At 43.6% G+C, this 26572-nt stretch overlaps 1 protein-coding gene across 4 annotated transcripts in view; it reads left to right on the top strand.

Annotated features, from left to right (window-relative positions):
* The window catches only part of MORC2 (MORC family CW-type zinc finger 2), a 45139-nt gene extending 19009 nt beyond the window's left edge, over positions 1–26130 (top strand). For 2 of the 4 annotated variants that reach the window (XM_028710468.2, XM_077920329.1), the window contains 22 exons: positions 393–483; positions 7242–7350; positions 8024–8183; positions 8353–8464; positions 9562–9687; positions 10630–10709; positions 11217–11299; positions 13353–13438; positions 14206–14346; positions 15561–15715; positions 15875–16003; positions 17139–17244; positions 18024–18153; positions 18749–18823; positions 18917–19306; positions 19747–19890; positions 21233–21287; positions 21656–21797; positions 22127–22321; positions 22774–22867; positions 24378–24566; positions 24968–26130. In XM_028710468.2, the coding sequence (XP_028566301.2) occupies positions 393–483; positions 7242–7350; positions 8024–8183; positions 8353–8464; positions 9562–9687; positions 10630–10709; positions 11217–11299; positions 13353–13438; positions 14206–14346; positions 15561–15715; positions 15875–16003; positions 17139–17244; positions 18024–18153; positions 18749–18823; positions 18917–19306; positions 19747–19890; positions 21233–21287; positions 21656–21797; positions 22127–22321; positions 22774–22867; positions 24378–24566; positions 24968–25036 (2861 nt within the window). In that variant the 3' untranslated portion in view covers positions 25037–26130. The remainder of the gene's footprint in view (positions 1–392; positions 484–7241; positions 7351–8023; positions 8184–8352; positions 8465–9561; positions 9688–10629; positions 10710–11216; positions 11300–13352; positions 13439–14205; positions 14347–15560; positions 15716–15874; positions 16004–17138; positions 17245–18023; positions 18154–18748; positions 18824–18916; positions 19307–19746; positions 19891–21232; positions 21288–21655; positions 21798–22126; positions 22322–22773; positions 22868–24377; positions 24567–24967) is intronic. The other 2 variants (XM_028710469.2, XM_077920328.1) reach the window with 2 other exon arrangements.
* The last annotated feature ends 442 nt before the right edge of the window (positions 26131–26572 follow it).

Genomic DNA, 26572 nt, shown 5'->3' with positions numbered 1-26572 from the left:
TGAAAGCTTATATCTCACCACTGAAGGCACCTCCTGGAGGGTGACAGGCACCCTCCTTGTTGAACTAAAAGTTGTTGACTTTCTTTTTCCAGAAGGCTTTTTAAGGTAGTGTTTTATTTTTCTGTAAGGCTATGCTTTATATATGCCACTTAAAAATGCTAACAACCAAGCTGTACATAAGTGCCGCTTAAATGAATGAATAAATAATCCCATACAACGTAGACCCATTGAAATTATTGGACCTAAATTGGTCATGTCCATTAATTTCAGTGGGTCTGTTCCGTGTAGGACTAGCATTGGCTGCAACCTGTATGTTATTATGACATGGAAGTAAAGAAAATTAGGGAGACACATATTTTAAGTAACAACCCCCCTGTTTCTGTTGTTTTTAGATGATGCTGCAAGTGTGATTCAGTTTGGTAAATCTGCTAAACGGTCACCAGAATCTACTCAGATCGGACAGTATGGGAATGGCTTGAAATCGTAGGTATTTGAAACCTCCTGAAACCTTTTGGTTTGGCTAAGGAGGTATAAGAAGCAAGAAAGATAGAGTTTTGCTTTTCAAATCATTCAGAATTTTTGCATTGACTTGGCTTGCTTCCCTAGCACTACTTATGTCCTTTGTGTATGTCCTTTAACCTTATTTCAGGAATCAAGTTTAAGTTGTAGGCCAACAGCATTCCATGTTTTTATTCTCTCAAGGCAATTTTGTATAAGACAGGACACCCCACCCCCCCGAATACCCTTAGCACTTTATTGGTAATAATTAAACTAACATCCTATGAAACACAGGGTGATCCCACCCAGCAGTTGCTGCATGTTAAGTGGAGACAATATAGGAATGTGTGGGCATATTTCCTGATTCCCCCAGAGTGGCAGAGTAGCCATTGCACAGCACTACCTTAAAGAGCAACTCATACAAAAAGCAATCTTCTGGTCTGGCTAAGAAGAATTTGGTTGTCTTCTGTATCAGATAGTCCTTGCAGATTTTCATGAACAAGCATGTGTCTACTCCCAGTTGGCTGTCTGTAGCTACAAACATTGGAACAGAAATTACTTGAATATAGCCCGAAATCCTGATTTCATATGAAAACTATTGCTGCATGCTACCCCAATCTCAGAGCGGTGCAAGATTCCAGGGGTTCCAGGCGCTTAACCCAGGGTTCATGTTTTCGTTTGGTAATGAAGCACAGTGGAAACTGAGATGTCTTTATGATATATGGTTTGTTCACACACATATACAACCTCAGCTTAATGGAGGGGCTCACTGTATTGACACCCCAAAAAGTGTCTTCTTTCTCCCATAGCTGCAGCCTTGGATTCAAGCAGAAATCGGCCATGGCACACACTATTTCCTATCTGCAGCTTTCCCCCTCTGGGTTACACCACAGCAAACTCGGACCTCAAACTTTGTCCTTCTAGCTATCTAAGAGCTGGAGGAGGGCCCCCTCCCATTTGGCACAGAGCCCCCTCTCTTTTGCTCGCTTAATGGCCCATCACCCAGGTGATTGCCTCAACACAGGAAGCTGGCTTATATTCTAACATTTGGGGGGGGGGGTTTACAGCTGGCTGGCACCCACAAACCCATAACAATATATTTCAGCCAGGTATGCCAGGAGTTAGTTGGCAGTTACACTCAGGTACGTTGCTCATGAATCAAGCAATAGAGATTGAGCAAAAATCAGCTGACTTGGGACTGAGTAATGGCTCCCTTGAGGCAACTGACGCCTGGCAGTAGAGACATTAATAAAGACAGAAATCACAACAACCAATCTCTGCTGAACAAACATGTTGCAGACAGAATTATTCCAATTATCTTGCTCATGTCTTTGTGTGATATTGGTGATTAATGAGATGAGATCTACTGCTAAATCCTTATGAAACCATTTCATCACCGTCATCATTATTGTTTACTGATAATTTGTATTGCAGATAAGAGTTAAGCAGCAACTGTTGGTGAGGTTTCTGCTGAGTCTTCTATGCCATGCTGTCCGAAAGCAAAAGAAAGTGCACAGTATGAGTTATTGAGACAACAAATAACTTCAGCCAAGGAGGATTTAATGCCTTTGTGACTGAACCCTAAATCCAAATGAACTATGCCCTTTCCCAAACTTAGAATCAGTAGAATCTTAAGAGTTGGAAGGGACCCAAGGGTCATCTAGTCCAACCCTCTGCAATCTCAGCTAAAGCATCCATGACAGCCATTCAATCTTCTGGCAAGCCATCTTCAAATTTTATTTTATCTATTAAATTTGTATACTGTTCTTCATCTAAAGATCTCAGCCTCCATGGGGAGAGCATTCCACAAAGCGGAATTGCTGAAGAAAAGGCATATTCTCGTGTTGCAGATTTCTCATGAAGGACGCACACAAAGAAGGGCCTGAGCTGATAATTGCAGGGTCTGATTCAGGTCATATGGGGAGGAGCAGTCCTTAAGGTATTGCAGCTCTCAGCAGTTTAAGGCTTTATAGTTCAAAGCCAGCTCTTTGAATTGGGCCCAGAAACTAATCGGCAGCCAGGCCAGGATTGGTGTAATATGCTTAAATTATCTTGCCCCGGTGAACAACCTGGCTGCCGAATTCTGCACCAGCTGAAATTTATGTAGCATGTGCAGAGGCAGCCCAATGCATGTTGCATAATCTAACTAAGTGGTTACCAGAGCATAGACAACAGAAGTTAGGCTATCCCTGTCCAGGTAGGAGTGCAGCTGGGCCATCAGCTGAAGTTTATGGAAGGCACTCGGTGCCACTGAAGCCACCTGAGCCTCAAGCAACAGCAAAGGATCCAGAAATACCCACAATGTACGTACCTGCTCCTTCAGAGGGAGTGTGACACCATCAAGAGCAGGCAACCTCTCATCCATCTGATCTAGGGAACCACCTGGATTGAGCTTCAGTTTGCCGGCTCTCATCTAGTTCATTACCAAGGGAAGACAACAGTCCAGCATATCCACTGCCACACTTGCAGATGTAAAGGAGATGTAGAGCTGTGTGTCATCAGCATATTCTGACAACGTATTCCAAAATGCTAGATAACTTCACTCAGCAGTTTCATGTAGAGGGAATAAAATTGAACCCTAAGGAACTCATATGTTGAAGCTTCCACGGAGGTGAAGAGCACTCCCCAAGCATCACCCTCTGGAAATGGCCATCCAAGTAAGACCAGAGCCACTGCAAAGCAGTGCCAGCCATCCCTGACTCGGACAGCTATTCGAGAAGGATAGCATGGTTAGTGGCATCAAGCCACTGAGAGGTTGAGGAGCATTAACAGGGACACATTTCCTCTGTCTCTCTCCCAATAGAGGTCATCATACAGGGTAACCAAAGGAGTTTCTGTGCCAAAACCGGGACTAAACCCGAATTGAAAAGGTTCCCAACCTGTTCCCTCTCCCTAAGCTCTGGAATATACCAGGGAGCCAAGTGGGCTCCACAGAGCAGGAGAGGGCACTGGATTTGCACATTTATCCAAATAAAACCACTTGGCAGGCAGCAGTATTGCTTCCTGCATGTCGTCAGTGGGATTTCATAGTCTGGAGACAGTGAAAAGCTAAACTCGTGGTGAACATGGTGGTTTGTCTAAGAAAAAATTACAAGCTGGTTTGTTGAAGTTACATCGAAAAGCTCACTTGCTGTCATGTGATCTCATGACAGTTGATACCCGAAATCTATAGTGGGTGGAGAGCACCACTAATACCTGTTGGCAGACCTTGTAGCTTTGGTGAATTAGATTGAAGTAATCAAGTGATGGCAAGTTCTTAAAGAAATGGGAGTGCCTGATCATCTCATCGTGTCTCCTGAGAAATCTATGTGGGACAAGAAGCTACAGTTAGAACTGGATATGGAACAACTGATTGGTTCAAAATTGGGAAAAGAGTACGAATAGGCTGTATATTGTCTCCCTGCTTATTTAACATATGCAGAATTCTTCATGTGAAAGGCTGGACTGGATGAATCCCAAGCTGGAGGTAAGATTGATGGAAGAAATATCAACAACCTCAGATATGCAGATGATACAGCTTTGATGGCAGAAAGTGAGGAGGAATTAAAGAATCTTTTAATGAGGGTGAAAGAGGAGAGTGCAAAATATGGTCTGAAGCTCAACATCAAAAAAACTAAGACCATGGCCACTGGTCCTATCACCTCCTGGCAAATGGAAGGGAAGAAATGGAGGCAGTGAGAGATTTTACTTTCTTGGGCTCTATGATCACTGCAGATGGTGACAGCAGTCACGAAATTAAAAGACACCTGCTTCTTGGGAGAAAAACAATGACAAACCTAGACAGCATCTTAAAAAGCAGAGATGTTACCTTGCCGACAAAGGTCCGTATAGTTAAAGCTATGGTTTTCCCAGTAGTGATGTATGGAGGTGAGAGCTGGATCATAAAGAAGGCTGATCGCCGAAGAATTGATGCTTTTGAGTTACGGTGCTGAAGGAGACTCTTGAGAGTCCCATGGACTGCAAGAAGATCAAGCCTATCCATTCTTAAGGAAATTAGCCCTGAGTGCTCATTGGAAGGACAGATCCTGAAGCTGAGGCTCCGATATTTGGCCGCCTCATGAGAAGAGAAGACTCCCTGGAAAAGACTGAGGACACAAGGAGAAGGGGACAACAGAGGACGAGATGGTTGGACAGTGTTCTCGAAGCTACTAACATGAGTTTGACCAAACTTTAGGAGGCAGTGGAAAACAGGAATGCCTGGTGTGCTCTGGTCCATGGGGTCACGAAGAGTCGGACACAACTAAACAACTAAACAACAATGACTTACGGCTTCTGGAGTTCAGATGCTTTATTCATGCAGGAACTATTCATAGGATGAGTGAAATAGAGAGAAAAATAGCAGACATCTTGTTTGGAGAAAACAACAAACAAAATTGCTAAGCTTTAAGGGTAAAGTTAACTTAGATAGGATACAAGTAAGTGCTGGCTAGGTTGTTACACAAACAGTGCCCTCTTGTGGTTTAAAGCTACATGCATCAACTAGAAGCTTAAAAGAAGGTAATGTATTTGCTTTCCTTCAACAATATTAGGTGTTTCCTGTGGTCTATCTTCTTGGATTTTCACAAAATGCATAATAATAGTTGCAGAATATTTATAAAGTTACAGCTCTAAATGGAGATCTTCTCAATTCTTCCAAAGAAAGATGTTCTTATTCATGACCTCGCAGAAAACCCTTATAGCAAATATGGACAAACTGGACAATTCAACAAACTGAAACAATAAAACTATCCATAAAACAATGAACCAATTTATCAGACAGAAAATTGCCTGGGTTGCACCTTAAAGAAAGCCTTCATAAACAAAAAAAAGTCTTCAGTAGGTACCTAAACATCTTCACTCAAGGCATCTTTCTGATTTTGTCTGGTAATTTGTTCCAGAGAGCTAGATTTGCAACACTAAAAGCCCAGTTTCTAACACAGGCTAAGTGTGCCTGTGGGCAACCCTTTCACATGCGTGATTTACAGAATATGTGCTCGATTTGTACTTTTAACTGGCATCAACTCAGCTTGTCATTAGCTCTTCTCTCCTTCAGAATGATCTTGTGATGAAAGACCACCCCAAGTCTTCACAGGATAGCCTATCTATGAACTTGTACAAAATGGAACAAAAGGACAGAGCTGTGACAAATAACTGTCACTAAGATGTGCTGTACTGTACCTCTATTTCCTCAAGTGCATGTTGCAGATACAGTATGTAAGAAGCTCCCTCATACTGAATCAAACCATTGACCATTTAGCAAACACATCATTGTCTATGCTGGCAGTAGCACCTCTCCAGAGTTCCAGATGAGGCCCTTTCCCAGCCCTACCTGGAGATGCTGAGTGTTGAATTTGAGCCTGTCTATAAGCAAACCATGTTTACCATTGAGCCACAGTCCCCTCTTCAAAAGGACTAGGGCAACAAATTGTGTGTGTGTTGAAATCTAAATTTATTGTCAACAAGAAGTTTCTCTTCTGAAACTAAGTAGGAGAGCATTGATCTGTTGTACATTTATATATTTTGCTCCATATGTACATCTAATCAAACTGCCGTGGACGCTCCAAGGCACAGAAGCTACTTGAACTCTGGAATATGGGAAGAATCTGGATTATGGTGTCTATTGTTATTTTACATCTACATATAATTATTGCTGATGAATTTTAATTCCAGAGTAGGATGGGACAATTGGATTATTTGTAGGAAAAGTCTTATCCATTGAAAAATACATAATATAAAAATCAACTACTATTTTGGATAACTGGTTGACAACCCTAATGAAGAATTTTATTTGAGTAATCATACACATTTGATTTACGTATTTACGTATTTCCCAATCTCAACATAGGTGCCATATTTTGAAACATCAGTTGGAAGTATAGCATATTTTTAATGCTGTCATTCATTAGAAATATTATTATTTTAATCTTTTTCATATTGGAAGTAATACACCAAAAGCAAAATAGTCTCAGAAGTAAGCAAATCTGTCTTCCTTAACCTACTTAAATATTGTCCTTATTGATTAAAACTGTTCCACTCCACTTAATCAACAAGGGTTTTATCTTATTAATCTACTAACTAGGGTTGCAAGCTTTATTAATGATGTAACTACATATCAGAAGTCCTATAAACAGGAAATGTGGCAGAAAGTTTGGTGATATGATTCACGCAAGTGTCCAGATAAATGAATGTGTTGCATTACGATTTATACAACAGAGGTGCTGATTGGATGTGAAGTATCACTCAATTTAGTTAGCGGGTTGCTGGTTTTTGTTGTGCCGTTATGAACAAGTCAGTATCTTGGTCACACTGGAGTGTGACTTAAGTGTCGGGTACTTGCTTCAAGTTGGAACAGTAAACAAGTTTACATCTTTGGTTATCAGAAAAAAATGCTGTTTATTAGGACATGGATAGCAGAGTATTTTAATATTGCTCCTAAGCTGTACAGTGGTACCTTGGTTTGCAACCGTTTTGGATTACAACCATGTCAAACCCGAAAGTGTGTCCCTTTTTTATTATTACAACCCCCCTTCTTTTTTGGGGGGGGATTACAACTCCCCCTTTTTTGGGAGGTCCCATTGGTGAAAGCATGCCTTGGGTTACAACCTGTTTTGGTTTACAACTGGACTACCAGAACGGATTATGGTTGTAAACCAAGGTACTACTGTACTCCGCTTCTGCTTCAAATATGTGATTAGCTATAATCAGTGTATTGATCTTGAGTAAGTCTTGTTGGTATGTACCTTAACACTGAAATCTTCCCATAGGGGTTCCATGCGTATTGGCAAGGATTTTATCCTCTTCACGAAGAAGGACAACAGCCTCACTTGCCTCTTCTTGTCTCGCACATTTCATGAGGAAGAAGGAATTGATGAGGTTTGCAAACATTTTGTGACTTGTAGAATCAAACAGTATATACAGCTATATTAACTTAAGCCTGTTCTTATTACGTATTAAATATGAGGTCCTCCCTCCCTCCAATTATTATTATTATTATTATTACTATTTTACAATATCTTAAATTTGTTTCAACTTTTTGCAATACACAAATTATTACTACTACTACTAATAAGATTATGAGCCAGCTGAATCAATAATGGAAAATCTTGGAGTTTCTTGAAAGCTTGTTGGAGATGACCTTCATTAGACACTCATTAGTTTTGGATTGTCTACTACAGGGATGAGGAAGCATTTTCAGCCCAAAGGCCACATACTTTCTGGGAAACCTGAGGCCCCCATGTCAAAAGAAGGCAGCACATTTAATATGACTTTTACTTTTGTGCAGTAGGGTAGTTTTTGCATGGTCTCAACACATCCCTTTCCGCCCTCAGTCCAGGCAAGCCAAAAGCATCACCCAAGTTCAAGGACATATTCCAGCTAGCCAAAACATTCAAGGATCAAAGCAGGGTTGATTAGTCCTTAGCAGGGTGGAGTGCCTTTATAGTGGAGGATAAGTTTTATAAATGGGGACCTTTTAGAAGCTGCAACCTTACTGAATAACTGTTTGAAAGTGTCCATTTCAAGTCTATTTTTTCTTTTTAAATGGTAGGTGATTGTTCCACTGCCCACCTGGAATGCTCGTACTGGGGAACCCTGGACAGACAACATGGAGAAATTCTCCATTGAGACTGAACTAATTTACAAGTATTCTCCCTTTAAATCAGAGCAGGAAATAATGGAACAGTTTAACAAGATCTCTGGGGACAAAGGTGAGAATATAATCTTCATAAGGTCAGAGATTTGTGCCCCAAAAGGCACTATATATGCCAAATTCGATGCTTGTGTGTATGATAAGAGCCCAATGCTTATGGGGTTTTTTTTACCCAAAGAAGGAACGGGTATATGACAGAGTTAATATTGTTGTATCTGATGCCTCAGGGACTCTGGTGATAATCTTCAACCTCAAACTGATGGATAATGGTGAACCTGAGCTGGATGTGACCTCAGATCCCCGAGACATCCAGATGGCTGAAACACCACCTGAGGGAACGTAAGTTTGATGCAGCCTAAGCTTCATATCTAAGTCTGTTTCTATGAAGCAAATTACTTCATGGGGAAGGGCATCCCTTGCTTGTAGCAGCTGAATTATTTTTGTGCTTTGGTGGAAGTAGAGGTTCTCTGTCTTCATTTAACCCTTCACGGAGGAGATTGTGGGTTAAATAACTCAAATATAGGAAGTAGAATTTTATGGGCTTGTGAGCACTCTTGAGACACAGGGGAGTCGCAGCTGGCCCTTGAGGAATGTTTAAATTCAAGGCCTGTTTCTAGCTGACAGGATCTAGAAATGAGACACTGGTCAATCATAGGTATTCACTTGAGAAACAGAAAGTTGGGAATGTGTGGATGTTATCACATGGAATGTAGTCTTAAAGCCATATCCACATTTAATCCTCTTTCAAGGAAAGCTAACTTCAGAGTTCTCTTAACGGGCTTACTGAAGAATCTACCAAGTTTGGCTGCATGTATTAGCTTTCTGTTGTTTGTAGTCGTCCCGTCTCCTCCCTCGAGTTCTCTCTCTCACACAGAAAACTTAGGAGAGTTAGGGACTCATCTCTCAGTTTGCACTAATTGTGGCAAAAGTCAGAAATGGGGGTGGGGGGGGGTGGAACATCATGGTTTCTCCAAAAGCCTGCCCTGAAGTGAGCCAGATTCTCATGGCTTCTGACTTCCCCCAATGGTGCTATAAAGACAGAGGTAGGACCATGTCACTCTCCAAACACCTCTGGGAAAATGAAGACAGACTCACTTAGCTTTGAGTTAGGTGGGGGGAAGAGCATAAGGGTTGTCATGTTCAGCCCAAACCAAGTTGATTGGGTGAAGATGTATGTCCTTACCTGGGCTTAACTGAGTTGCCCTGACTCTTTTTGCACCCTGGGCATATGTGAATAATATTGGTCTCCTTTTCTGCACACGATGATGATCAGCTGTGAATGGGTAGAAGGCTGCTCTTAAGGGCTGGGGTTGGTTTTCTCCCTCCTTTCACTTCTTGTCAGGGATTCTTTAGCTGTGATTGCAGGGGGGTTGGACTACATGACCCTTGGGGTTCCTTCCAACTCTACGATTCTATGATTTCCCCCCCTCTTTCAGGAAGCCAGAGCGTCGTTCCTTCCGTGCTTATGCTGCTGTGCTCTACATTGATCCCAGAATGAGAATATTTATCCATGGACACAAAGTGCAGACTAAGCGTCTTTCCTGCTGCTTATTCAAGCCTAGGTATGAGTCATAGCCAAGGGTTTACTTTACGAGGGGGCTGTTTGTGCCTGCGTGCCACAGTTTCGCAGCAGGGTGAAAAAATTGCCTAGGGCTTGTTCACACTTACCTTTTGCCCCACACTTTCCAGGCCTGTGCTTTAAATCTCTGTGTCAGCACTCCCCCCTCCCCCTCCGCTCTTTCTCTGTGAAGCCTTCTCTTTAACACTGAATTGGAACAAACGAAAGTTTGGATTTTCAGAGGATTGCTGTTCTCTCTGATTAAGCGGTAATGAGTGGGTTTTCATGGGGAAAGTGCAGGGACAAAAAATAGTGCTCGGACACAGAGCTTTAAAGCATGGACCTGTGCCACAAAAGGAAGACTGAATGAGCTCAGGATGAACAGTGCCATTTGGCCCCTGCACAGCACCTCATCTTTTCCAAATGTAGCATCATTGGTCTTGCCCTCTTCCACCTGTGGGAAGATGCTGGCTTTGCCGCTTTGCCCTGTGTGTGGAATGCACAGGCTGGGGGAGGTGATGTGCTTCGTTTTACAGAACCTTCTAGAAGGCTCTGCCTGTGGCCTGGAGAGACTGTTCTTATTTGTAAGGCTGCATAAAATCTCCATTCAAAGGACATTACAAAATCTAGAGCCCACACCACCTTGCTTACAACTAAAATCATATAACTACTTAGTTTATTCAACAAATAAACTTGATCCACAGCTCCCAGTTTTTCAAAGTCTCATAGTTATTTACACCTCCAGCACCCCCCTGTTACCCCCTTGCCTACCATCCACTTTGGGAATCACTAAATTACGGAATCCCGATAAAGGACTTGCTGCCTAAATAAACTATGCAATAAAAGTGATATTTTATCTGACATGGGACTTTGGGTCAATAGCTGTATCTAAAGTTTGCTGTTTAACACAGTGTTTTCTCTCTCCTGCCTCTGCCCCCTCTGGCAGGATGTACAAATATACTTCCAAGCGGTTCAAGACCAGAGCGGAGCAGGAAGTGAAGAAAACAGAGCATCTGGCTCGGATTGGTGAGTTCCAGGGCTGGGTGAGTCCGCCCACCCACCTGCTGCCTCAAAGTTCTGATAGCCTAAGTAATTCCGGTCCAGTTCTGCTCTTTGTGTTCCTTAAGGAATTTTTCAGTTGATCAGCAATCCGATGGGCATCTACAAACACACACACACACATTGGTCTCTACCTTTGTCAGGTCATTCCATTAAACTGAATATACACGTATCCTGTCTATTTTCTGAACCAGGTTCCCTAGGTCGGTTCATGGATATCACTGGAGCTGTGCAAAGGACCATTTGCAAAGTGATAGCCTGGTTCCAAAATGATCAGGTCTTCATATAACTGTAATTGACGTACGTGCCATTGCAAGTAGAGGTAGCTTCTTGCTTCTACTGTGTAGATTCTTGCTATTTTCTGATACGCTACATCTAATACAGCTTCCCCGAGAGCCTGGGTTTTTGTTTTTTGTTTTGGTTTGGTTTTGCAGTTCTGTTTGCATTGATTCTACTGTCTCTTTGCGTTTTCAGCTGAAGAAAAGGCTCGGGAAGCTGAGAGCAAAGCCCGTGCTTTGGAGCTGCGCTTGGGAGGGGACCTCACTAGGGAATCCAGGGTAAGATCTGTAGTGTCTGGTGGTTGATTTGAATTCCTAGTGTTCAAGAAGGACAGGGGCACATTTCCTTGAGCTAAGCAGGACTGCTGCCAGTGAATGCAAGAGGCTGAAAGAATGGTGTCTGGTTAGGCTCTCAAAACAGTTCGAGTGTCTCTTCTAGCAGGTGACAGTCAGTATTTCTGCTGGTTTTACTCCTCCTCTGCAGGAGTTAAGAAGCCCCTACGAGTTGTGCCTATGTTCTAAAGTGATGTGTGGTGAAGGGAGGCTGAACATCCTGTGAATAGGATTTGGCCAATTCATCTCTGCATTTATGGCTCATGTAGGTAATAATTGCATAATTCCCTTTTACTTTCATAGAGTTTCTTCTTTTGGAGAAGATTCATTTCAGAATATTCACAGATCAGAATTGCATAGAATCACAGAATGAGGAGCATAGTTTTACAGCTTGCAAATCTGTGAAAATAGTACAGGCACAATTAACAAACAAACAATCTAGCAATAATAATAATAATTTATTATTTATACCCTGCCCATCTGGCTGGGTTTCCCAAGCCACTCTGGGCAGCTCCCAACAGAATATTAAAAGCACAATAAAACATTAAACAGGACTGCCTTCAGATGTCTTCTAAAAGTCAGATAGTTGTTTATTTCCTTGACATCTGATGGGAGGGAGTTCCACAGGGAGGGCACCACTACCAAGAAAGCCCTCTGCCTGGTTCCCTGTAACCTCGCTTCTTGCAGGGAGGGAACTGCCAGAAGGCCCTTGGAGCTGGACCTCAGTGTCCTGGCTGAACGATGGGGGTGGAGACGCTCCTTCAGGTATACTGGGCCGAGGCTGTTTAGGGCTTTAAAGGTCAGCACCAACACTTTGAATTGTGCTCGGAAATGTACTGGGAGCCAATGTAGATCTTTCAGGACTGGTGTTATATGGTCTTGGCGGCCACTTCCAATCACCAGTCTAGCTGCCACATTTTGGATTAGTTGTAGTTTCTGGGTCACCTTCAAAAGTAGCCCCACATAGAGCGCATTGCAGTAGTCCAAGCAGGAGATGACCAGAGCATGCACCACTCTGGCAAGACAGTCCGCGGGCAGGGAGTGTCTCAGCCTGTGTACCAGATGGAGCTGGTAGACAGCTGCCCTGGACACAGAAATAACCTGTACCTTCATGGACAGCTGTGAGCCCAAAATGACTCCCATGCTGCGCACCTGGTCCTTCAGAGGCACAGTTACCCAATTCAGGACCAAGGAGTCCTCCACACCTGCCCACCCTCTGTCCCTCCAAAACAGTACTTCTGTCTTGTCAGGGTTCAACCTCAATCTGTTCACTGCCATCCATCCTCCAACCGCCTCAAGGCACTCACACAGGTCCTTCACCGCCTTCACTGGTTCTGATTTAAAAGAGAAGTAGGGCTGAGTATCATCCACATTTATTTCTTATCAGAAGGAAGAATAGAAGTTTTTAAAATTATTGTGAAAGGTGGAAATCTGTGGCACAATATTTATGATAATTCACTATGAAATAGACTAAATGTAATGCTTAAGTTTAATAGAAGGGTGCGGTTGTAAATAAATATAAATAATGTGATGAATTAAAAGAATAATACATGATAATTTGAAGAAGATAAAACCCCTGATGAAATAGGAAGACGGAGTATTTATTTATTAAGATATTATATATTGCTTAATTGCATTCCTAAGTGGTATACATAAAAACAATCCACAGAAAATGGGACAATAAAATAATAAGCCTTATTCATTAAACTGAACACTACCATAAAACCTCTTCTGGAACAAGAAAGTTAGTAATTTGTCTAAAGTCCAGCAATTTGTGTGTTTTTAATATATACATAGACTTCATGAGAATCTGATATTGTGTATATTGTGAAAATATAGTTAGTATTAATAAATAAATAAGATAGTCATTCTGTTTCACCGCTACCATTGTAGAATGCTTTTTTAGGGCCACTAAGGAGAAGCTGTGTGTATAAAAACACAAACTTTAGGTAGTGCTTCAAGACTGCGTAACCATTTTAAGTGTGCTTCACATCCGCAGGTCATGTTGCGCCAAGCCCAGGATGTGGCGATAACCATGCGTAGAGAGGCAGATGTTAAGAAGAGGATCAGGGAGGCAAAGCAGCGGTGAGTGGCAGAGCTTCCATGCCTCTTGCTTTGTTCCCCTGCTGATAAGCGACTCTCAAGGATCTTGCAGTTCTGAAGGTGTATCCATTCCATTTATACCTTACCATGGGAGCCAACTCCTAGGGGCCAAGGGTTCTTCTGCCCCCCCCAATAAAATATTTGTGGGGACCGGGGGCCCCCAAAGTTGATGAGCATTGCCATCCAAATGGTGTGCGTGCCCTGTGTCACATGATCAGTTATGCAGGGAGAGGGCCCCCCCCCCCCATATTTCATTCAAGCTGGCACCCCTGCTTTCCAAATTCCTTGTTTAAAAAATGTTTTGATTAGGTGTGGACAGTTCTGGATTTGACCAAAGTTGAAGAATACTGTTTTTGGCAATCCGGAGATCACGCTGGGTGTAACTGCTTTTAGAGCTTTTAATTGTTTTTGGAATTTTTAACTGATCTAGAATGTTTTTGTTTTGTTTTCAAGAGGAAGGGCAGGGTAAAAATTCAATAAATACTAATATCAAGAATTCAGCAAAAAAGCCAGAATTTTTGTCATGTGCGGACCCTCATTTGTTGTACACTCACCCTTTTCTCATCCATACATTTTCATTCCCCTGTTTCCCCCCACTTTCCAATAAGTACCCACAATACACTTGTTATTTGTCGGAAGCATTTGACATGTGCGCCCTCCTGGGCACTGGGAAATACATTGGCTGTTCTGTGCTTCGCCAATGGATTTCCAGCCTTATTTGCTGTCTTTTCTCTACATCTTTGTCGCAGAGCCCTCAAGGAACCAAAGGAGCTGAACTTCATCTTTGGCGTGAACATTGAGCAGCGGCATTTGGATGGGATGTTTATCTATAACTGCAGCCGACTGATTAAGATGTATGAGAAGGTGGGCCCGCAGCTGGAGGGTGGCATGTGAGTTTCTTGCAGAGACCTCTAGTTAGTTCTTGCCTTAATGACAGGTAAAGTGAATCGGCCTGTTTCCTCCTGTGTTATGTGAGTCTTGATCAGCCCCACCCCCACCCTCCTCTTCCACTTGGTGTATTCTGTACTTTAAAAGAAAACGGAGCTGCAGCAAATCAAGTTCATTGCGCAGTTATTTTGCATGCTTTATTCAGTTCTTACTATCTTAAGAACATAAGAATAGCCTGTTGGATCAGGCCACCTAGTCCAGCCTCCTGTTCTCACTGTGGCCAGCCTCTTCTGGAAAACCCAAAAGCAGAAATATATGTTCCAGGGATATGGAGAAAACACTTTCTCTAATTCCCTCTGATTTCATATGAATGGTTAAATATATTGTGAGGAGTAATCCATTGTTGGTTTTGCATGTATAAATTGTTAAAGGTCCCCTCAACCACGAATTGAAACTTCAAGGAAACAGAGACTTCAGGTATCAAACTGCATTGTTCATAAGAGCAGGAGGCAAACTGAGTTGATCATGGTGCCAAACTGATCCTAATTACAATTTGACAGAGAGCCTTTGCTCTGCACAGTACACAGATGATCTTGTCAGGGTGATACTCTCTTAGATTAGATAACCTGTTTCCAGCAGAACATTATCATAGGGAACCATCTGTCCATGTTGCGCAGAGATGCATGTGCAACTCATGATTACTAGAAACAAGTGCATGTTGTTCGTGGCACAGCATTAACTGAAAGCTTCATCTGTGGACGAATTTCACAGCTGCTGTAGCAGCCAGTTTTGTTCATTCATTGGGTCCCTGTTTGCTGGAGCCTTTAATTACATCAAGCCTTTTCATTTCAAACATAAGACGGGGCTGCTGGATAAGGCCAAGGTCCCATCTAGTTCAGCATCCAGTTCCCACCCAGATGTCCCAACCACAAGAGCACTCTCCCCTCCTGCGGTTTCCAACAACTGGTATTCAGAAGCATGTTTGCCTCTGACTCTGGAGGCACAGCATAGCCATTGTGGCTGGTAGCCATCAGTAGCCTTCACCTCCATGAGTTATTCCATCCTTGATATTTAATTAACCCTGCTCCGTCTGCCCTACACTGAACCAGGTTCATGTTTGCTGTAGTGGGAAGGAAGGAGCCTGTCTTCCGACTCTGTCCTTCTCAGGCCGGTTGCTGCCTGCAAGCTTATCACTGTTGTGTTTCCTCCCACTCAGGGCATGCGGTGGTGTTGTCGGAGTGGTTGACGTCCCCTACCTGGTTTTGGAGCCAACACATAACAAGCAGGACTTTGCCGATGCCAAGGAGTATCGGCACTTACTAAGGGCAATGGGAGAACATTTGGCTCAGTACTGGAAGGATGTTGAGATTGGTAAGCCGCTCTTGCAATCTGGTGGGAAGTTGGGCATGGAAGGGGGATGCTAGACACAGGGAAGGGACAATGGATAGTTATTGTGTGTTTGCTTGCTTACTCATCTTGACGCTTTGTTTCGTTTTTCAAAAAAACCCAACAACAACAACAACCCTCCAGCACAGAAAGGTATAAGCAAGTTCTGGGATGACTTTGGCTATTTATCTGCTAACTGGAACCAGCCTCCATCAAATGAATTGCGTTACAAGCGGCGGAGAGCCATGGAGATCCCCACCACCATTCAGTGCGGTACGTCTGGTAGTGCTGAGTTTCCGGCATTCCAGGATTGGAAAGGTGTTTGCAGGGAGTTGAAGCCCCAGCAGTGCCTTAGGCAGCAAAACAACCAAACTATAGTGATAAAAGGCTAGATTGACACCATGCATATTCAAAGCATGTGGCTTCCTCCAAAGAATCTTGGGAACTGATTTCTTAATTGTGCTGGGAACTAGGAGGTGGGGGGGGGGACAGCCCTCTCTTGGTGTTCTTTTTTCCTCGGGGGGGGGGGGGGACACAAAGAAACAATAGGCATATTGGCATATTGTCATTATTACTTCACCCCTGCAGTCATCAGCCAAGTCCCTTCTTTGAGTGCTCTATCCGCAGGAGGTCTGGAAGCTGGCAACATTAGAGCAGTGGCTTCCCGCTTGTGGAACACGCTCCCCAGGGAGACTAGCCTGGAGCCATCATTGCATATCTTTAGGCACCAGACAAAAGCATTTGTTTTCCCCTAGACCTTTGGCTTTTAATTATCTGTGGCTTCCTACAGTGGGTGGGATGTTTTAATGTACAGTAATACCTCCACGAACGTCCGCCTTGTCTAGCGTCCATTCTGGCGAACGTCCGCAGCAAAGAAGTACCAAAACAGGTTACTTCCGGGTTTTCCACTCACGCCTGCGCAGAAGCGCTAAATCACTCTATACGCAGAAGCGCAAACCGCTCCGCGCACGTGCGCAGACACGGCACTTTGCCCTGTGTCCTTTTCGGTTAGCGGCCTGGGCTCAGGAACGGATCCCGGCTGCAAAAGGAGGTACGACTGTAGTTCTTTTTTTAAAAAATATATATCTCTTAGATTTTTAAAATGCTGGCTTAAATGTATGTATGTGTTTGTTTCTTATTTAAAATATTGTAAGTCACTTTGAGTTGCTGTGGCAAAAAAGCAACTAATAAATTTAATAAATAATCCAAAATTTATGAATCATCCCAAGGTGGTTTACAATATTATCACATGGAATAAAACAGTTGCCTAAAAAACAGTTAAAACAATTACATATTTAGTGTTCATTCACATTACCAAGTCCTTGCTTGCAGGCCCTGGGTGCAGAGTGGGTTTCTTTCATCTGGCTTTGCAATTTGCTAACGGCATGATTTGTCTTTGTGTCAATAGACTTGTGTCTGAAATGGCGGACCCTCCCCTTCCAGCTCAGCTCCGTGGAGCAGGAAAACCCAGACACCTGGGTTTGTGCCATGAACCCCAGCCCTGATCAGGACAGGTGAGGATGTGTTATGAAGCTCTCTGAGCCCTCTTAATTTAGTAATCTGCACAGCAGTCTGTAAGCGCTAGCTTGTAACTGTGCAGTAGTTGGGGTCCATATTTGACAGAGCCATATGTTTTCCCATCTTTGCCATAGGAGGTTTTTTTAATAAACCCAGGCCATTTAAAATAACTGATCTTCTCGATCTGTTATCTCGTTTATCTGCATTTATTTCTCGTTTTTCTGCATTTATTAGTTGTTACATTTCTTCTGCTCCCAGAAAGAGCTATTTTATGCTGCTTACCATTGTTTTGAAATTTGTATTTTTTATTATAAAGTAACCATTTTGTATTTTCTGTAAGCCATCCAAAGAGCCTATGTTCTTATGCTGCCATGTAAATAAAGTCATGGGAGAAAGACATGGGAGCCCATAGAAATCATTCAGGTGAGAGGTGCAGTGGAGCCCATAAGCAGGACCTGGGCTCAACAGAAACTTCCCTCCAGTGGTTTCCTGCAGCTGGATTTCAGAAGCATTTACTGCTTCTGTGGAGGCAGAGCATAGCCCATCAGGGTTACAAGATGTTTTATAGGCTTGACAACTTAAGCCTACACTTTTTCTTCTTGTCCTTTCATTCATCACAGAGGGGAGCCTGTATGGTGTGGAAGTTTAGCCTCTGGACAGAGCAGGCGTTTCCCAAACTTGCTCTGGGGTTGTTGTTTTTTAACTTGCGCTCATGTTTACATTCTTCCTTCACCTTGCTAAAGTCTTCCTGCTGTCTTTTTCTTCTCCCTGGCAGGTGTGAAACTCCTGAGCAGAAGCAGAAGGTTCCCCTGTGTGTGCTGCGGAAAGAGAAGTCTCAGGAGGAAAAGCAGAAAGAGCTGTCAGAGAAAATTCGCCGGGAGCAGGAGAAGCTGGAGGCGCTGCAGGCAAGTCTGGACACTGGGCCCCCCGATCTGCAGTCTCTCTCATTCTTCGCCAGTGACGCTGTATATTCAGTTGTCTCTTTCAAGTGAGCTTCTTGTTGGAATGCATTCAGGTGGTGGCAGGGTCAAAGAATTACAGCCACTAACCACTAGGGTATTATATGGACAGCCAATGTTCCCCTCCCCCCAGGATCTTGATCTGCTTTTGTGACCCCACCCCCAAATTTGAACTGGGAATTCTCCATTCATGGATAATTTTTGTTTCAGCCCTACACAGCAGCAAGTGTTGTGATTTGCATATGTAAACTGAGCCAGGAACAGATGGAACTTGTGTTGTCTTGAAGGTAGCACGATTTCCCATATTAATTCTCACTTTCGGCTACTGGTGTTGCATGTGTGTGCAAACCAGCCCCTTAGTTTGTAGCAATCTCAGTCTGAAAAGCATTGCCCCACCTCACATAGTGGGGCTTCACTGAGTCATCAGGTACTTAATACAGTTTCTCGGGGATGAAGAGGGTCTGTGAGGTTTGCTAAGGAAGTAGGTTTGAAGCCAGCAGTGGCTGTTCTTAATGTCTTTGTTCCATCTGCTCTGCTCCAGAAAACGACTCCAATACGTTCCCAAGCTGACCTGCGGAAGCTGCCCTTGGAAGTCACCACCCGTCCAGCACTAGAGGTGAGTGCCACCCTTTCCATTGCTGCCTGTACACCTGCTCTCCGCACTTAGCCTGAGCTGACTTTGCCTTTTCTCTCCTCCTCCTCCTTACAGAATTCAGACCCGCTGAGTAGGCCACAGCGGCCACGCTCTCCCCCTCTGCCAGATGTGATTCGAAATGCTCCCAGCAAGCCTCCTGCCCCACTGACCACTTCCAGGTCCACTGGCCAGCAGAATAAGGGGCCCCCACCTCGGCCAGCCACCAGCAGCTCTAAGCCACAGAGTTCAGTCTCCAGGGAAGAAGCCAGGCTTTCCAATCACGCGGCGGTGACACCTGGGAGGTCCACATCCACCTCTGTCAGGCCTGCCTCCAAGCCTGCAGCAAGTGGCAGGGCGCCCCCTGCTCCTCTTCAGAACTCCAAGAACCACCACAGATCCCCCAGCCCAAGACCTGCAAAGGGACAGCTGTCGCTGAAGAAATCCTCTGTCGTGAAGCACCCCCAGGTGAGACACACACCTCTGTAAAAACCAATCAGATTCATTTATTATTACAGTCAATGGCCAGCATTAAGAAACCAGGATAAGAAACACATAGGATGTCCCTTCAGGGCATCTGGCTACTTTGAGAAAAGGATGCTGGACTAGATAGGCCCCCTCTAGCCTGATCCAGCAGGGTTGTTCTTATGTTCACCAACTTTGCTTTGTGGAAGGTCTCACATTTAATCTCCAGCATCTCTGGGTAATTGCCTCTGCCTGAAACCCTGGAGAGCTGCTTGCAGTCACTGTCAGCAAGTCTGAGCTTGATGGGTTCAGAATCAACATAAGGCCCCTTCCTGCCTTCACGTAGCTGCGTTGTGCCTCTGCCTTTTGGAAATGCAACCGCATGGCCCATGGAGCAGTGCGTCTTCCTTGTGGTGGTTGAGTGCGTGTCTTAATCTCTGCAGGCTTCAGGTTCCCAGAAGAGAAGCATTAGCTCAATAGAGGATGAATTGGAAGAGGAAATTGGGCCAAGGAAAGAGAAGAGGAAACATGGGCGACACGTGACAGTGAAAGAAGAAAAGAAAGACGCCAACGAGGTGGAGGTGGAAGTGAGTGAGACATTTGCAAGTCTGATTTTGCCATTCAGAATCCCATAAAGTTGCTGTTCTTCGTCCCTATTCCATCCCCTCTGGAACTTTTGCCAAAATATGGACATCTATATTTTGGTGAAGTCAGTGAGTGAAAACTGTCTGGACAGACAGTTCTGGCAGTCAGATCCAAGACGAGCAGCTAAACAAGCTGAATTTGTCCTCCCCTTAAACTCCTCAAGTGAAGGCTGCCAATTGATGGAGTGTATTATCGTGTCTTTCCTCTGATTGAGCTCAGATATAGGACATGGAGATAAAATCCCCAATTGCCTCAATGTTCTGTATTTCATCTTAAGCACAGGTAGGACATGATAATGTGTTCCATCAAATGGCAGCCTTCACTCAGTTTCACAGCAAAAGCTATCAGATGTGTGTCTTTTGCAATTAGCAGAAGTGCCAAACCTGTTTTAAGATCACCTTTGTTTTTCTCATGACTTTAACGCCATTAAAATATCTGTCCATTGTTTGTCAAGTTTTGACTTACAGTTTCACCTGGAGTTGGGCATTTGATTTATCAAAAGAAATCCGTTTCATTAAGTGGTTAAAACTTGTCATATAATGGGCAGGGATTTTAAGTGGAGTTCAGGTTATGAGAACAAGAAGGAAAGTAATTTTTAAAAGGTTTGATGCTTGTTTTAATGACAAAAGCAAATTTGATTGCTCTTGTTATGAAACAATTACATGGCTAATTACATGGTCTCCTTAGTTCCAGTGCACTACCCAATCTAACCACTAGGCAATGACTTTCAGCAGTGATGACTCTTTGTGTTCCTGCCTGGAAATTCCTGCTTTGCTGTGCTGCTATAGCTTAACTGACTGCTTCAGGGCTAGTGAGCAATCTGCCCTGCATAACATCATAATTTAACTTGTAAAATCATCAGTACTTTTTCACACAGCGCAGAGTTAACTATAGAATTTGCTCTCACAAGAAGCAGTGATGGCCACCAACTTGGATTGCTTTAAAAGAGGAGAAATTCACAAAGAATAATAGTTTTAAATTTAGTATTTTATTTATTATTATTTCTTGATAAGGCCATCAGTGGCTACTAGCTTCTGTCCACAGTTAGAGGATGACTGCTCTAGTCTTTTGCTCTAGGTGGCAAATGGCTGCAAGGCTATTGTGTTTAAGCAATATATTAACATTTTATTCCATAAGTACTGCTTATCCCCAGCCCAGAAAGTTGAGTGCAAATGAAAATGCCCACAGATAGTTTTTTGCTGAATTCTAAAGCTAGCTTTTTGTTGGGTCTTCTTTTAGTTAGTAAAGTACTCTATGCTGAGTCTCTATTAACTCTGCTTTCAGCTCACAGACAGCGGAGGGGACGAAGATTTGGCAGAACTGAAGAGGGCACAGAAAGGTAAGAAATAAGTCGCTTGGTCTCTGCACCTACTTGATTCTTCCAGGGGAACAAAATGGTGCATGCATTGAACACCATGATGACTGCAGGTTTGGGGCAGATCTGTCCTACATCCATTAATATTATAGTCCAGGTTAAAGCAAAACCACCTAGCTTCAAATACAGCCGCTGTGACTAACCCTTAAACCTGCATAATAATGAATGGGACCAAGCTGTATCTCTTTCTGGCACATTAAGCGATGTAATTTCCATGGGATGCAGTTTCTGGATTAAACAAACGATTTGAACCTCAATCCTGTTTGAAAGCAGTTGCTTGCTTTGAAAACAGATGCTTAATGCAAGACTTTCTGCCCTTCTGTGCCCCTCAGATAAAGGACTCCACGTGGAAGTCCGAGTGAACAAGGAGTGGTTCACTGGCCGAGTTACATGTGTGGAGGCGGGCAAGAAAGGTATCCGCTGGAAAGTGAAGTTTGACTATGTCCCGACAGATACCACCCCAAGAGATCGCTGGTAATTTGTGTGTGTGTGTGTGTGTGTAGAATCATAGAATTGTAGTGGTGGAAGGGACAAGGGCCATCTTGACCAGCCCCCTGCAATGTAGGAATCACAGCTATATTGGGATGCAGGGGCTGTGGTAGCTGCTGCCTCTAGCACAGTGTATAGACAGGGAAAGGGAAATGAATGCCAGCCAGTATTGGTCATCACTATGTAAAGCAAATCTTCGGTACCCAGGGAATGGCTGTCAGCACATCAGTTTGCCGTGGGGAGGCAGCAAAGGCTGTTACTCAGGTCTTTAGAATGGCAAGGATTCCTTGTGACATGTCTGTTGCTCCCTTCAGGGTCGAGAAAAACAGCAAGGATGTTCGACTCATGAAGCCTCCCTCACCAGAACTGCGAACTCCAGACACTCAAGAGCAAGAGAAGGAAGACCTTGCTCCTCAGCCCTCTACCTCGGAGTGCGTCCGGACTGAGCCGGACACCACCGCTTCCAGCAACAGCCATGAGACTGCAGACTTACTAGCTCAATCTCTCCGGTGAGCCTCTTTGCTAAGCAGCTTTGTAGATGCCAGCTTAATTTTGGACTCCTCCTTTTGCTTTTAACACCCTGTTGTCAGTGTGATGTTCTTACTGTATCTGACCTGTTGCCTGCTGTGGAGTTTCTTCTGTTGGGACAGAGAAAATGCCCAAAGTGTTAATATTCTGTGCCTGAGCAATCTAAACGCCGCAGCCTGTGCCAATGCAAATTGAGCAACTTTGCATAATTTATTCTGCCTTCGTTGTGGTTCCACCAGGCATTTCCCCCCCACCATCTTTGGAAGCATATCTTCAGATTCACAAGGAGTAGAAACTCGCTGTATTAATGAAAAGGGAGGCGGGGAGAATAAGCTGTTCAAGAAGATGAACTCTGTAAAATATTCTGTGTTCTCCAAATTGTAATGCACACACAGCCTTGCTCTTCTTAGCATGCTTGTTTTTGTTTGGGCAGGAATTGTTTGCGGTACTTCTTGCCCCCAAATTTCCCCATCTCCAAGAATGACCTGAGTGCCATGAATTTGGAAGAGTTGGCAGCTTTCCCTCTGGTAAGTCCTGTGCTTACAAGTGGAGGCAAGACCTGAGCTGGTGGCTGCTCTTGCTACATTCCTAGCTTCTGCACCAGTTGTTCCCTGGTTTTTTTTGGGGGGGGGGGCACAGCCCACTTGGTTCCATGAACTCATCTCCAGTGCCCACTACCCAACCCTATAAAAAAGCATTATTCAGAATAGCAGTTTGCACGACCCACTGAGGAAGACAATCACAAAATAAAATCCAGCAAAGAATAGTTACACATTCCTGCTGTTGAAAACATAACGTTGAAGGAAATTTATAACATAAAATATCCATACATAACTCAGTTTACCAGACATGCACAAACCCTCACCTACCACAGATGCACAGTAACTAATTTATATGAAAACCAATAGCTGTCTTCTGACAATACAGAATTGTAAATATAAACGTAACCAAAGGAAATAGCTTTGAAAGTGATGAGCAATAAAACTTTAAATATGAAGCAAGGAAGGTGTTTGCTCTAGCCTCTAGCCTGCTCAATTGCAAATAAGCATTCAATGCACTTAGGGGGAGCACCTCCAGCACCCCCATGCCTCCCCGTTGTCTCACCTAGGTAAACGTCTCCAGGGGGTGATACCACAAACTTTGAGAACCACTCCTCTATACTTTGCCAGCTGCCAGTTATTAGAGGGGCAGATTGCTACCCTTTTAACTCAGTGCGCTGGCTTTAGTGAGACGTTTTCTGGAGCCAGTGGTTATGATACCACCATCTACAATTGTAAGCTTTTATAATGTATATAAAGTGCCTAAATTAGGAACCAAACCCTCAGATTATAATTTGAATGTGCCACAAAGGGGAGAGAAAAGGATTGCCTGACACCTTTTGTGCAAGCGTTTAAGATAAATGAGACCCTTTTGGGATGTGAACAGCTCTTGTCTTTTTCCAGACACCTTTTAGCCAGCAGAGGGCAGCAGACTGCAGGGGTGGGAGGCAGCTCTTACTTAATAGCAAATGCAGAGGCTTCCACTGTCAAATTGACAGTTTAACTCCAATTAATTTTTTTTTTGCCTTCTGGCAAACATGGATATTATTTAAGAGAAAGTAAGAAAGACAGACAGACACAATTTCGCAGCAAAAGATTGCAGTGTATCTACATCCCCAGACAAGAGCCTTGTGGCACTCTGCCACAAGTGAGGGTGAGGGAAGGAAATAGACACTTTGGCTACATCCACACTGTTACTCCTCTTCACAGACCTACATTTCCCAGAGTTCTCTGGGAAGAGATAGTGATTGTTAAATCTCTCTAGGAATTGTACCTCTCTGAGGGGAACAGGGATCTCACAACTCTCGGCACCCTTTAACAAACTACAGTTCCCAGGATGCTTTGGGGGGAAGCCATGACACTTTAAAGTGGTATGATACTGCTTTAAATGTATGGTGTGAGTGTGGCCTCCCACTGCATAAGGACATACTGCAACAATACATGTGGCTTTTCTTGAGTGCTCCTAGAACCGACTCTCTTGTGTCTTGCCTCCCTGCAGAAAGAATATTTCAAGCAGTACGAGAAGGGGCTGAAAAATTTATGCAACTCCTACCAGACTCAAGCTAATGCCCAGGCCAAAGCCTCTGAGGAGAAGCTTCACGTCCAAGAACAGAAGCTCATAGAGACAAAAGAGAAACTCCAGAAGCTAAGGACTAACATAGTATCACTGCTCAAAAAAGTCCAAGAGGTGAGTGAGGCCCCAGCCAGAATTGCAAAAAACTGGAAATGTTTTTTCATTATGACTTTTTTATTTAAATGTAAATTATCCAAGAAGTTTTGTTGCATCTACTCTGCTGTACAGAACACATACTTATATTGCTATTCTACATATGTTCTTGTTATTTCCCCCTTCCTTCTGGCTACAAGGAAATGTATGAGTATAGAAACAAATTTCTTAATCACAAAAATAGAACAGACAGAATCTTGCAGATTCTGCAGAATCTCAAAAATCTGAGCATGTTTTTAACCTGGTGTCCCCCAGATGTTTTCAGCTACAACTCACATCAGCCCCAGCTAGCAAGTAGTCACCCTACTGTATCAAATGCTTTCTCATAGGCATTGAACTATATTTCCCTTTGCTGGTTTCAGGACATTGATTTCAGTACAGATGACGAACTGGATGCATACATCGAGGACCTGATCACGAGGGGAGACTGACCAGCCAATTGGATTCCAACACCCGTGTGAAGTCGCTTCCCTGGGAAATCCCAGAGTGATGTGTAGAGAAGTGTGGCTGAGGACATTAGACACTGTATTGTATTAGTGTGCATTGGAGTACAACTTGTTCTTAAGCCCTTTTTTTTACATATGTAACAGAAGTGCTGTTGAAGGTTATTAGCCTTTTGTTTATAAATATTTTGGAAAAAAACAACAACCTGTAATAGTAGTAATAATAATAATAATAGCACAAAACCCAATGCATTGCTTGGTGCAAAGGATTGATCTGTGGCCTCTGTTAAGCTTAAGATATGTGGTGGGTTGTGCTTGTTACGAAGAAGTACAGTGGAGCTTCTAAAACGTGCTGCTGGCACAAGGGCAACCCTGCCACTTTGTCACCTGTGGGTGTCTCTTTACAGAAAGAAGCCACAAACTACAAGCCTCACAGCCAGAAAGCGTTCCTTGTGCAGTAGTGGGAGAGCAACCCTCTGCTGACAGTGGTGTGTAGCTCAACCCAAAAAAGGGCTTGGGGCTGAGCGTCAGTAGGTCTTTAAACTTGTGCTGATACCATGGAGACGTTGATCAGCGTTAAACCTTAGGTATCGTGTCATACCATCTTCAGCATGGCAGCAATAAGCTTGAATGAGCAGATTCTCTCTTTTAGGATGCCTTGGGGGGGGGTCAGGGAGCCTTTAACACTCTTCTGTGTATTACAGGGAGAAAGAGCTCCTGCCACTTTAGTTCTGTGATCATAAAGAGGGGCCACAGCTCAGCAGTAGAGTTCGTGCATATGGTCCTGGTATCTTCAGTTAAAGGTGAGATGTCTGGGAGTAACCCAGGGTTTAAGTCCTTGGGGAAACTGCTGCGCCTGCATCAGGTGGCATCTTTCTGGCCAAGCTTGGCTAACCCTTGCTTGCAAATCGGCTGCTTCCACATTGTTGAGTCTGAGACCCAAGCGCTTTGCTAGATTACCAGTTCTCTGAGGTACTGCTCTGTCCTTTTAAAGAATGTAACCAGTTCTGTCCTTTATAAGAAGAGATAAGACCAAAAGCATTAGCTAGAGCACAGTTGCATTAATAAAGCTGGCGTTTACAGCCTCGCTTCAAGACAGGTTTTATGGGGTTGCTGAGCGATCACACAGGTCAGTGTGTTATTCTCCCAGTGAAATGGGTCTCTCAGAAAGGGTTGCAGGAATGATGTCTTCCAGCACTTGGCAATTTCCAATAGTTTGGGTTGGTGGTGTATTTTAAGAAGCTACTGTTCCAACCCATTAAAAAAAACAAAAAACTCTGGACAAGGAGGCCTTTTGCAGTCTAAACACAGCTGACTGTGCAGTCTCTCAATAACAGCAGAGCTCAATAGAATTTAGGGGAAATTTGGGACTCAAAATATACTCTCCCCTTTTTGCTGCCATTTCTCTTTCTTGAAAAATAAATAATAAACTTCAACATCAAGCCAAAATAACAGGAAAAGAGGCTTTGTCTCTGAGGACTCCCCAGCAAGTGTTCTAGCGTGGCAAACTGAGTTGACCCTTGC

This window comes from Podarcis muralis, chromosome 16 (assembly GCF_964188315.1).
Source record: "Podarcis muralis chromosome 16, rPodMur119.hap1.1, whole genome shotgun sequence".
In the NCBI taxonomy this organism is placed as follows: domain Eukaryota; kingdom Metazoa; phylum Chordata; class Lepidosauria; order Squamata; family Lacertidae; genus Podarcis; species Podarcis muralis.
This window is presented reverse-complemented; position numbering and strand designations above follow the sequence as displayed.